At 41.4% G+C, this 12,415-nt stretch overlaps 1 protein-coding gene across 2 annotated transcripts; it reads left to right on the plus strand.

Annotated features, from left to right (window-relative positions):
* Nucleotides 1–5,790: 5,790 nt before the first annotated feature.
* On the plus strand, nucleotides 5,791–11,988 carry P2ry1 (purinergic receptor P2Y, G-protein coupled 1). Of its 2 annotated transcripts, none has more exons than NM_008772.5 (2): nucleotides 5,791–7,605; nucleotides 9,905–11,988. In NM_008772.5, the coding sequence occupies exon 1, from the start codon at nucleotides 6,448–6,450 to the stop codon at nucleotides 7,567–7,569; it is 1,122 nt and encodes a 373-aa protein (NP_032798.1). In that variant the 5' UTR covers nucleotides 5,791–6,447; the 3' UTR covers nucleotides 7,570–7,605; nucleotides 9,905–11,988. The 2 variants fall into 2 exon arrangements, with proteins under 2 accessions (NP_032798.1, NP_001268945.1); NM_001282016.1 differs by having other exon boundaries at nucleotides 10,180–11,988.
* Nucleotides 11,989–12,415: the final 427 nt, after the last annotated feature.

Here is a 12,415-nt window from a genome sequence, read left to right on the forward strand (position 1 = left end):
AGTCAACACATGATCCTCATTCTGCACAGTGAATGGCACATATATCTCACAATTCAAGCATCTTAAGCCCTTAAGATGTACTAATTTCTAACAGGAGAAGCTTCAACAAAGCAATGTCAAACATCACAGAAAATGTGGTAAACATTAGCAGTTGTTGAATGACCAGATTGGATACCAAGGGGAGCTGGTTATACAATCAAAGTCCCTTGGTTCACACTGTGCAACACTACATACTCTACAAGGAGACTCTACCAGTTAATCTGTGTTTTCATTTGTGTCCAAGAAGCAATGCAGGGTGTCAAGGTGTGACAGTAATTTACTTGTCACCATGATGTAGTCCCTGGGAGACAGAAATACCTAGTTGCTCTGTAATCAACTTAGAAATGAGGAAGATGGCAAAAACAAAAGAACCAAGACCAAAATAAACAAACAAACAAATAAATAAATAAATAAATAAAAAACCAAACTAACAAACCAAAAACCCCAAACCAAACCAACAAAAACAAAAGACAAATTGATCCAGATACTCTGAGTTTCAGCTCCTCTTATCATTGAAATCCTAAGAAGCAGATGTTTTTTTTTTTTCTCTACCTAAAGCATTGCCTCACTCTTATGTTGCTTCTTTCCCAACAAAACTTATCATTTCTATGATGCTCTTTATTTAAGTTTCGTTTCATTTTGCTGTTATAAACAGGCTATTGGAACTATTTGTCTTTAACAAGTTGACTCATGGAATGGTTTCCTCAGTTGCCATGTTTCCTTCTAAAAGAGTGTCTACAGCTTTGAATGAAGACTATCTGGGGCTAGCTTATCCCACATAAAAATCAAAACTAAGCCAGGCACAGCAGCACATACCTGTAGTCTCAGTGCTTGCCAAGCAGAGGCAGGAGGATTGCTAAAATCAACAACAACAACAACAACAACAACAACAACAACAACACATCACAGCTCAATCAAGGCTATACAGATGAACTTTGTCTCAAACGGAACCAACAACCTAAAGTGAGGACTGGAAACATTAATTGAACTGATGTAATACTGTTTGTGCAAGGGTTAAGGTTGGTGTGGGGAGACACTGCTGAAAGCTCGCAATAACTCCATAGTGAGGTGGTCTTCCGAGCTGCTCTCCTCCACACTGTCTCCTTGGACTGCCTGCACACCAACCTTGGACTGTCTTTTTGTCTCCTCTGTTTCTCCCACTGCTGTGATCCCTAGTGAAATACATTTCAGGAAGCCTACTGATTGAATCCATGACAAGTGTATAATTGGCAGGAGCAGCTGAGTCCTCTTGGCAGAGGACAGTCCTCTCATTCTCTCTGTTGGCTTCTTTTCTCATTCCTCACTACCTTAAACTTCTCTCCTATTTCTTGACATCGCTGAGAATTCCTTAGATTTCTTACTTCAAATTTTCCTCCTCTACTTTTTTTTTCCTTTATGAATGAACATTTTCCTAATTTCCTAAGGTATTCCTCAGAAATCATCCCATTTTATTCCTTAGTCTTAGGAGCGTCTACAGGGTTTCCTTGTCTGATTATAAAGGTCTCTTTCCTGAAAACACAGAACAACTGTAGCAGTCATTGATGGTCTTGTAAACCAAATTTTCTTTTGCTTCCTCGCTTGCTGACATAAACTAGAATTATTTTCAATGATCTTTTCATCCTTGTTTTACAAAATAAAAAATACTTTTTTAAAGATTATGAGAATTTGGGAACAAGGAATTTTTGCTTATGAGTTAAGTCCAAATAAATCAGACTTCACATAACTATCTTTTTCAGTTTGTTTATGGATTGGTGACTATGTTTATGAGTGCTATGTAAAAACACAGGAAGTACCTTTAAGGAGCGTCTAAGAGTGTCTGTGGCCATGACTCCCTTCAGGAATTAGGCTAATGTTTTCTGTCTTGAGAGGAGTCTTCTGGGGATGGCTGTTTTATATACTCAGCCTGTACTGGCCACAGAGACTTAAGCTTTCCTATCAGAGACCTTAACATCTTTTTCTGCTTCACTTTTTCCAAATCCATCACTGGCTTGTACTTTAAAGCTTGTGACCCAAGTCTAACCCCCCCCCCAATTTCTAGTGTTCGACAGTGGGTGAATTCCCTAACCTTTCCCTTTCTATTCAGATCACTTGTATTAATTATCACTCTAACATTGTTGCCGCTTGTAGCAATGGGGTATATTTTAGGGTAGAAAAACAGAGAATGCTTTTTATTTTTTTTTTGTTCTTTTAAAATTTTTCTACTTTAAAATTAGTTTATTAATGTATGTGTATGAATGTTTGAACTACCTGCATGTCTGTGAGTCATGTGTGTGTGGTGCCCATGAGAGTCAGAAGAAGGGTTTCCCTCTCCCAGAACAGGGGCTGCAGATTGTTCTGAGTCATCATGTTAGCGCTGTATAATAATCCCAGTTCCTTTGGAACAGCCAATGCTCTGTTCCTTCTGACATTATCTAAACCTGCCCCCTGCTTCATTGTTCAGCTGTATGCAGTAACCCTGCCTCACTTTTTCAATTTCAATATAATAAACATGATAGGCTTCTGGGGTTCTGTGGCTTCTCCACCTGAGAACCCAGACCACCTGATCCCACCTACTCTCTGTATGATTGTGTATGTGTCTTGCCGTGTTTTCATTCCCTTATCACCCCAAGTCAGGGTTCTGGAAGCCATGCATAAACTTTTTGTTGCTATGTTATGTGGTCTTGTGATATGCTTTGTGTGTTCCTGTCATTTGTTTCAACTAAATTTATATCTCTTACAAGCCACTGTAAGGATGGAATGGTAGGATTATCCACCCCAAGGGTAATGGTGAACATACTTATGACACATATCAGGTTAATCAGAAGAAAACACCAATTTTCCATAACCAAAGTTTATGTGGCATGAAAACTTGAAAGAGGGAAGGCACAAAGCCACAAGGAAAGCCAACTGTTTTTATTCTTAGGTTTGATAAAAAATGTCAGCTAATAGAAGAGGAAGTCTTCTAGCCCTATCTGCTTAGATACTTCTTGGTATTTCTGGGTAGCATTTCTTCTTTTAAGGCAGTGTCAGTGGCCATTTTAGGTCTCATGGTTGGCTAAGGGGCAAAGAACTCTGAGCACAAGACATTCTACCTTCTGTACCTCACTGCAAAAGACAGTGAGGAGACTACAGACAGAAGAGGAGGAGGCTAGAGACATCTGGGGCCCCAGGTCTCTAGTTCAGACTACTAGGCATGTCAAAGGACAAATACTTTTAAGTACCCAAGCCCACTGTAACTCAAATTCAATACCAGTTAGCAACCAAGTACTTGCAGCACATGCTGGAAACATTATGGGGCATGTTTCTCTTATACTTTTTTTTAAGACATATATAATTGTATTCTAATATGAACATGGGCATAGTCTGTATTGAATGATCTTTTAATCTTTCCTTCATTGAATCTAATTCAGTATTTTATGAATGGAAAGTTGCTAACAAATGGCTATCTTATTCCTATAATATACATCTTTATTTTAAATATAACTTAAGTATAGAGTGAACACACAGTTAAATATGATAAAAATCACTTTTAAAATAATCACTCTTTTTAAAACCCAAATATAAAATGGCTATGATACAGTTTGGTTAATTATATCAGTTCCCCAAATTTCTAGTAGGCTGTCTGAAAGTACTTAGCACTATTTGGACGAAAGGTAGATTTCAAAACACTCACAGGATGAGCTAATGCATTTGCTACAGACTTCTGAGGGAGGTTGTATATTGTTTAGATTGCATGAAATTAAAAATGCAGAGGAGTGAGGAGCCAAACCTCCTGAATACCCTTGAAATACTTTAACCTGTCAATCAAACAATAGAAGAATATCTGTTAAGGTTAGAATTACAAAATCATCAGGTATGAAGACTGGGGACGTTAACAGGAAGGTAACAGGGCCATTTCGCAACTGCAGCACCTTTGCACTTGGGCTTGGTCTCCTTTATCATCACTGTGTTCTTGGGTACAACCACGACTCACAGTACCAGTGTGCTCATTCTGTCTCTGTTCCCATAAGGATCTGCTGGGTGGTGGGGAGTAATTTCCTTCCCAGTGTCTGAGCAAGGGGCTCATGATTTTCCTCTAAGGTTTTTTTCCATTGTTTGTTTGTTTTTCCTGTACGTTTAGTTTCTCTGTGTGTCTCTGTCTCTGTATCAGGCTCTGTGTCTCTGTGTCTCCGTGTCTGTGTCTCCTCTCTCTCTCTCTCTCTCTGCCTCTCTCTCTCTCTCTCTCTCTCTCTCTCTCTGTGTGTGTGTGTGTGTGTGTGTGTGTGTGTGTGTGCGTGTGTGTGTGTACATGCACATATGCTCATGTGCCACAGTGACACAATATGGGTGCACAGGTATCAGGAAAGTGGGAGTCAGTTCTTTCCTTCCACCATGTAAGTAATGGGATCAAGCTCAAGTCCTCAGGCTTGGCGGTAAGTGCCTAATGCCTTTAGTGGCTGAGACAGATCACCAACTCCTTGAGTGTTTTTAAGGGAACAAAGTCATTTAATATATGAAACTAGAATGAAATGGCTATAGAATATAATCGAAGGTATTCTATCCTCGTACTTTTTTTTTACAAGAAAAAATGTATTTGTTAATATGGCACATAAAATACATTAATCAGTAGATTGTCAAGAAGGGCTTGGTTCCATTCTTGGGTGGGTCTGTTTAATCATGTCTTCAGGTAGGAAACAATCCATTTAGTTTACAATTAAACACTTTTTTTTTATATATTGCCCACATTTTTTATGCATTTGGAACCCTAGACTAAGATTTACAAAAAATAAAATAATTACATTGGTCTCTGTCTAAATTTGAAAGGTATCTACTAGAGGAACAGGCATTTTAAGAAATAAGATTCACAATAAAGCCAAACTGTAAAGTTATCCCTCAACAAATGAACCCTCTTTCTTTATAAAGCTGTGTTTAATATTCAGCTTGATTCAGAATCATTTTCACTGTAGTCTCTATTATTTAAATGTATGTAAATGGTAACTGGAGGTTGGAGGGAGGGCGCTTGTTCTTTCCAGCAAGTGTTAGCAGTCAAGTTGGACTGATGATGTGTGCTGCGTTAACTAAGCAGTTAGACCAGGTTCTTATGTACATTCTCACAATAATGTTACCAGTGATGCCGGTGTATTAGCATTTTTCTAAGTAGTGCAAAAAATAGTATTTGGATAAAGCAAACAACAATAAAAACAAACAGACATGAAGGGCAGAAAGCGACTTGCCCATGCCGCTTACCACCCTCACTCATTCAGAGCTGGCACCCTCTGGGATCAGCAGGTTCCTACACGCGTTGGGCAAAGCAAGGCGCTGTGCAGGGCCAGGGCGTGCCCACCTGCAAACCGCTGGTTGTCTGGAGCCTGCAAACACCTTGCGAGTTCCGGGGAGGCTCCGGAGATGTCTGTCTCAGACTGCTCAGCTCAAAGCTTTAGACACAACGCTGCCAGCGTCCAGAAGGTTTTCAGCGTGTCAGCAACTTCACTTTACAGAGCTAGCTGGTGGAGGACCGAGGAAACCCCTCCAGCCATACGCTGGCCAGAAGCCACCGCTGCCCTAGAGCACCTTTTGTTCTGACCACTGATTCGAGTGGTGGCGGCCTTGCCAGGCGTGCAGGGGCACCGCGATCTCTGCTTCCAGAGGCCACCTCCCGCCCTGGGCGCCCAGCCCTGAGCCGGCGGCCCGGAGCTTGCACGGCGGAGACACGCCCCTTGCCTCCCCGCGGAGCACAGACTCGCCCGGGCTCCTAGGCTCCGCCCACCCCGCTGGGAGCCTGGCTTTCTCTCCTGCCCCCTGCACTCGAGACCCAGCCGAGCGCGGAGACGAGCTGCAGCCTTCATGGACTGTGAGCGGGGTACAGGGTAGGTAGTACGCCAGGGTCCGAGGCCACGCGCTCTCCAAAAGACCTCCAAGGTTGAGCGCGGGCTCAGAATGTGGCCGGAAGAAGAGTCGCGGCGTCCCTGGTGAAGGTCCCGGGTTGCAAGGTAGGGAGTAGGCAGATGGCCAGGCAAAGTTGATCAGAGAGGAGGTGGTTGGCCTGCGCCTTCGGGCCGCTGGGAACAGCCGAACTACTTGGACTTGACCCGCCGCGCCCCAGGCGCTCTGAGCAGCGCCTATCAGTCGCCCTGCGCGGGAGCGCACTTGCAAACTTGGTGGAGGTGCCCTGCGCGTCCTGTTGTGTAACCTCCGCGCCGCCAGCTGGACCGGGAAGTTGCCCGCACGTCCTTCAGCTTAGATCGGTCGCAGCTCCGGGCGAATTTCATGGCCCGCGACAAAAGCGCGGCCAGAGCCGGCGTGGGCGAGCCCCTGCGCGCTCCGACCCGTGGGGAACTCCCGCGCGCGGTCCCTGGCCTGCGCCTCCGATGCGCGCTGAGTCTCTCGCCGCTGCTGCCCGCTCGCCGCGGTCTGCCCTTTCTAGTAGCTGCCTGAGTTGGAAAGAAGAGGATGACCGAGGTGCCTTGGTCGGTTGTCCCCAACGGGACGGATGCTGCCTTTCTGGCGGGCCTGGGCTCGCTTTGGGGAAACAGTACTGTCGCCTCAACTGCAGCAGTTTCCTCTTCATTCCAATGTGCCCTGACCAAGACCGGTTTCCAGTTCTACTACCTGCCGGCTGTCTACATTTTAGTGTTCATCATAGGCTTCCTAGGCAACAGCGTGGCTATCTGGATGTTCGTTTTCCACATGAAGCCTTGGAGCGGCATCTCCGTGTACATGTTCAATTTGGCTCTGGCTGACTTTTTATACGTGCTCACCCTACCAGCCCTCATCTTCTACTACTTCAACAAGACTGACTGGATCTTCGGGGATGCTATGTGCAAGCTGCAGAGATTCATCTTCCACGTAAATCTCTACGGTAGCATCTTGTTCCTCACCTGCATCAGCGCACACAGGTACAGTGGCGTGGTGTACCCTCTCAAGTCTCTGGGCAGGCTCAAGAAGAAGAATGCCATTTATGTCAGCGTGCTGGTGTGGCTCATTGTGGTGGTGGCCATCTCCCCTATTCTCTTCTACTCTGGCACTGGGACTCGGAAAAACAAAACTGTCACCTGCTATGACACCACGTCCAATGATTACCTGCGAAGTTATTTCATCTACAGTATGTGCACGACTGTGGCCATGTTCTGCATCCCTTTGGTGCTGATCTTGGGCTGTTATGGATTAATTGTTAAAGCTTTGATTTACAATGACCTGGACAACTCTCCGCTCCGGAGGAAATCCATTTACCTGGTGATAATTGTCCTGACGGTGTTTGCTGTGTCTTATATCCCTTTCCATGTGATGAAAACGATGAATTTGCGAGCACGGTTGGATTTCCAGACCCCAGAAATGTGTGATTTCAACGACAGGGTTTATGCCACTTATCAGGTAACAAGAGGTCTAGCAAGTCTCAACAGCTGTGTGGACCCCATTCTTTATTTCTTGGCTGGAGATACATTCAGAAGGAGACTGTCCCGAGCCACCAGGAAAGCTTCCAGGAGGAGTGAGGCCAATTTACAATCCAAGAGTGAAGAAATGACTCTCAATATTTTATCTGAGTTCAAGCAGAATGGAGACACGAGTTTGTGAAGGCACGAGATCCTAGCTCCTGAGTTTTGTAACATGGTAGGATGCTCATAGAACAAGATGCTTTTCTTCCTAAGTTCCTAGTAATGTAAGAGAATTCTCCAAAGAAGAAAGTCGTGAGTCTAAAAATTAAGAAGCATCAATTTGATGCACATATCCACATTTATTGTTCTTTCCTGTAATCTCCTTTCTTACTGAATAGAAGTATGTGTAATAAACACTTCCCCTTCCTCCTTTTCAATTCACAGGCTTTTTTTCTGTTGAGAGAGAGAGAGAGAGAGAGACAGAGAGAGAGAGAGAGAAAGAGAATGTGTAACAGAGCAATTTTGATATTAAAAATGTCTCCAAGAAAACTGGCCACCTGGAACTTGAACCTGTGATTTGTTCAGCCTGTGTTGCTTTGAATAGCTCTTGGCATAAACAAAATAAAATCTATCCTTTAAACAATTTGGCATAGTATAATGAAATACTGGTTAGTCCATTGAATAGTGAGCAGATAGATGCCTTGATGTTCATGTCTTTCAGTTCCTCAGAAGCATACATGGTCGCTGATGTTATCTGGGGAATTGAATAGAAAAATAAAATCAATGAACTTTTCTGTGAGTAAAAAGGAGCATTTCCGGTTATTTCTGGAAAACTGATTAATAAACATCACTTCTTAAATGTTTGGTGGTGGGAGGCTGCAGATATCATATTATTGCCAAGATACGCTTAAAATAATTGAACTGCATGTGTTTTTCTTATAAATACTGTGGACTCCTAGGCTTCCTGGGATAAATAGTTCTCCCTTGCACCACTGCTGTGCAGTGTCTTAGGACTCTGTGTTCCAAGACAAGGGCTCCCTCACATCTGTGAAAACAATTTTGAGAAATCCCAGTTAAATTTTAGACTAAAGGGTGAAGGCAGCCCTTAAGGTGGAGCCCTTAGCAGATTGTGGGGTAGTGGGCGGGACTGTCGATGTTTCAGAAGGCCATGCTTGACAAGGGGCTCTCTGCAGCTGGAGGTGAGGAGAGTTCAAAAGGAAGGACGTAAAACTAAAAAATAATGGCAGGGTTCTATCTGTCTCTTCAGGGTTCTTCAAAATATTAAATGCAGAATGAAAGGGGAGTCAAGGAAATCACTTAGGTGTTCCATGATGGTGGAAAGCTGGTATCTGTTAACAAGGTGAAACCTTTCGATGACTTTTTAAATAATAAAAAAAAGCAAGGAGAAAATAAAGGAAATTAAGATTTAAGTGCTTGAGGCATGATAAAACTGAAGAGAATTCCATTACAAGTGTTCATCAGGTCATTCATAATAAAGAGAAAGCAGCGTTTTCTACTCTAGACAGTAATGAAATATTTATAAAGTTTATTGCATTTTAACAACAATTTCCAATGAATAATGAATTGCTACATTTAAAGCCCTTGAAATGGTCAAATTTAATTTAATTAAAATAATGAGGAATTAAATAGTGCAAATGAACAAATCTGATATCCAAGGTATTCTAGCAGTGGAAGTGAGTCCTCCCACAGCTACCTCCTGAGTTTGTAAGTGATGGCAGACACTGTTTTTAAAGTACTCTCTGAGAAAACAACCTTTGTGCCCAGTAGGATATATGACAGAAGATTCAGATTTGATGTCATTTCTTAAACATTCAAATGACTGGAGATCTGGGAGATTTTTGGAGTGCTTCCATTTGCCTAATGTCTTATTACTCAGGTCCATGAAGAAAAGCTATCTTTAGCCTTCCTATATAGTGGTTCATCTACACATTCAGTCCTAACATAAAGAGCTAAAGAAGCCCACTAGAGAAGACATTTACTGTGTCTCCGTCTTTTGAGATTTTCAGAGTTCTCAAGTGGTAAGACTCATGCAACATTTTCTGTTTCAGAATCCTACAGACAAAATCTACAATACACCCTTATTATTGTTGACACTTTAAATATGTTCAGTGGCTCAAAAATAATTTTCTTAAACTGACCCAAATGGAAATTTCAGAAACCCACAGCTCAGCACTCCATATGCCTGTATCGTTTCCTCAGTATTTAATACGGTTTTCTCCATTTGAGGCTTAGGATATCAGCCTGATTTCGGATATGTGTTCAATGTACTGTTTCAACTTCCAGAAAATGTTCTTTGGGTTTGTATTTGGTTAGAGGACCAAAGTATCCATCTGCTCCTTGTCATGTTCCTCATTCTGGGGATTGACCCCAGGGCCTTGTAGCTACTAGAGAAGAGTTCAACCCCTGACCTCTTGCTGCAGCCCCTAAAGTGGTCTTCCTTAGCTTACTACATCATTAAATAAACAATGATATGTCAACATAGTACCAAGACTGACTGTGCCAACTTCTTCCAGGTCACAAGACATCCCTGAGATGATCTATGCATACACAGGTCAAGAAGAAGCAACACTCTATTGACCAAAAGACCAGTGTGTGCCACCTGAGTGAGGGTTTTCCTATAAAGACAGTTATGTTGACGTTTTGTTGAAAGACACCTAAAACTGTAAGATTTAGCGAGTCATTAAACATCACACTGCAAAGATGTCTTCATTCCATTCCAAGCTCAAGGGTTTTTCTTGTTGCTCTCTGTTGTTATTCCTTACGAAGTGCTGTCTCTGACTCTTTGAAGGTTGCTTTGAACCTGCATTGAACTAAAATGATAAATTAAGAAGAAACTTCGCACAGGAGACAGAATTCAAAACTAAAACCGTGACGTGGCCACTGAGAAGAAACTTGGAAACCCATTCTTCGTGAAGAGGAAAAGTGACAGGACACCATTTGTTGATGCCGTAGGTGCTGTGGTAAACCTTGGAAAGCAGTGAGAACTGTTTGGAATCTGCTCCTCTGCTTCCTAGGACTCTGCAGTCCAGTCTTTGGCTAGAGTTCTCATTTTCCACCAACTGTGGTATGGAAAGGTTGAAACTTGTAAATCTCTGCTCACTTAGCCAGGACACTAACCCATCGTGATATAACACATATCAGTACTTAGTAGCGGCTAGAATTCAACTATGGACAGGACGTAGAAGATGTGTTACTCGTAAATATACATTGAAGCTTTTCTTCTATTGGTTGAATGTAATCATTGTAATAGTATTTATTGAAGAGGTTTGTGGGCCTTCAGTTGTACAGATTGAAGATACAGTGTACTAGTGTAAATTCTATTTATTGCAGTGTATAATGTTCAAATGTCACACGTATATTTTACAGTAATATATAATGCTAGATAAAATGAGAATTTTATTTAGGAGGTTTTTTCTCAGATATTAGTAACTTTGGACTTCTAAGACCAGTTTGTATTTGTATCTAAAATGATGAAAATGTGGTTTATAACAAGTGTTTAATTTTCTCTAGATTTGAATTTGCATGCTTTCCTTTTGTGTGGGGCTCTTGCTATACAGACATGATTTGGTGTTAGATTATTGTAAGATTTATAACAAGTATAGGATATTTTAGACAGGTTATATATTACATACATTATATGTGTATATTTATATTATAGAAAGTTTGTGTGCTATTTTCAGAAAGTTTAGAATATTGCTCTAACTATGGTTGCAGCACCCACTGCCAAAGGCTAAAGGCTTGTCTCCTTTCAAAATTGATGATTTAGCTGTCTAGTAGGTTGGGTGGTGTGGATATAATGTGAGAATTTAAAGACAAACTTTAGTGATACAGGAAGATTAAAGTGCAGCTGATAGTTTTCTGCTAGATCTTGAAGCTTTACATTTTGTTTGTTTGTTTGTTTGTTTTTCTTAAGGCAACACAGTACAATCTTTTTTGAGGTGATTTTTTGTTTTGTTTTGTTTTTTTGTTTTGTAACACTACCAAGAAATTGAGCATTGCTATTGGTTTTAATCTGTTTTCTTCAGGCAGTTGGTAACTTTAATGCCAACATGTTAAGTGATAACTATGTCATTTGGCTGCTAAATTCTGTCATTTTTTAAATGAAGGTGAATTTATGTTACATATCAAAATTTGTACATTTGAGTAACGTTGTTTTAGCGCTTTTGCAAGAAAAAGTTTATTTTTATAACATTTGTGATTTTCATGTAGAAGATTGAAACAGATATCTGTGGTTAACAGTGCTATTGAGTGGTATGGAACAGTGTTACTTGGCATTTTGAGCCTTCTCAGGTTTGTCTCATCAGTGGTAGCTTAACAACCTCTGGATTGATTGTGTATAATTGTCTTTGTATTCAAAAGAGGTTCATGTCCTGTAAAAGCACAGTATTGTTTGGCTGGAGGGAGCTGCAGAATCGCCCATGTTTCTGTGACTTTGCTCGTGTGTGTGTGTGTGTGTGTGTGTGTGTGTGTGTTCCAGGCATGGCAGCCAACCTTGTATCTGCTATTTAAAATAACAGCAGAGCTTCATAATTGTGGTCATTAGAGTTGTTCTTATCATAATTAAAACTGAGATTCAATAAAACTATGAAACATGGTGATGGTGTCTGTATTATTAGACTGTTCTTGCTCAAATATTTCCTCACTTTTGTTTTGATTTGTTTTGTTTTTGTTTTTTGAGACAGGGTTTCTCTGTATAGCCCTGGCTGTCCTGGAACTCACTTTGTAGACCAGGCTGGCCTGGAACTCAGAAATATGCCTGCCTCTGCCTCCCGAGTGCTGGGATTAAAGGCGTGTGCCACCACGCCCGGCATTTCCTCACATTTTAACATACGCTGCAAGGCTCTTTGTTTTAATTTGGGTAGTTTCTTAAAATGACAACTACACTATATTTTATGATAAAGGGAGAATCCTCATGCAAGATAATCCCTAACACTGTTCTTATTTGATGTTTAGTCGCAAATAAGGACATATTCTATTCTATTCTATTCTATTCTATTCTATTCTATTCTATTCTATTCTATTCT

Source organism: Mus musculus, chromosome 3 (assembly GCF_000001635.26).
Source record: "Mus musculus strain C57BL/6J chromosome 3, GRCm38.p6 C57BL/6J".
NCBI classification, from domain to species: Eukaryota; Metazoa; Chordata; class Mammalia; order Rodentia; family Muridae; genus Mus; species Mus musculus.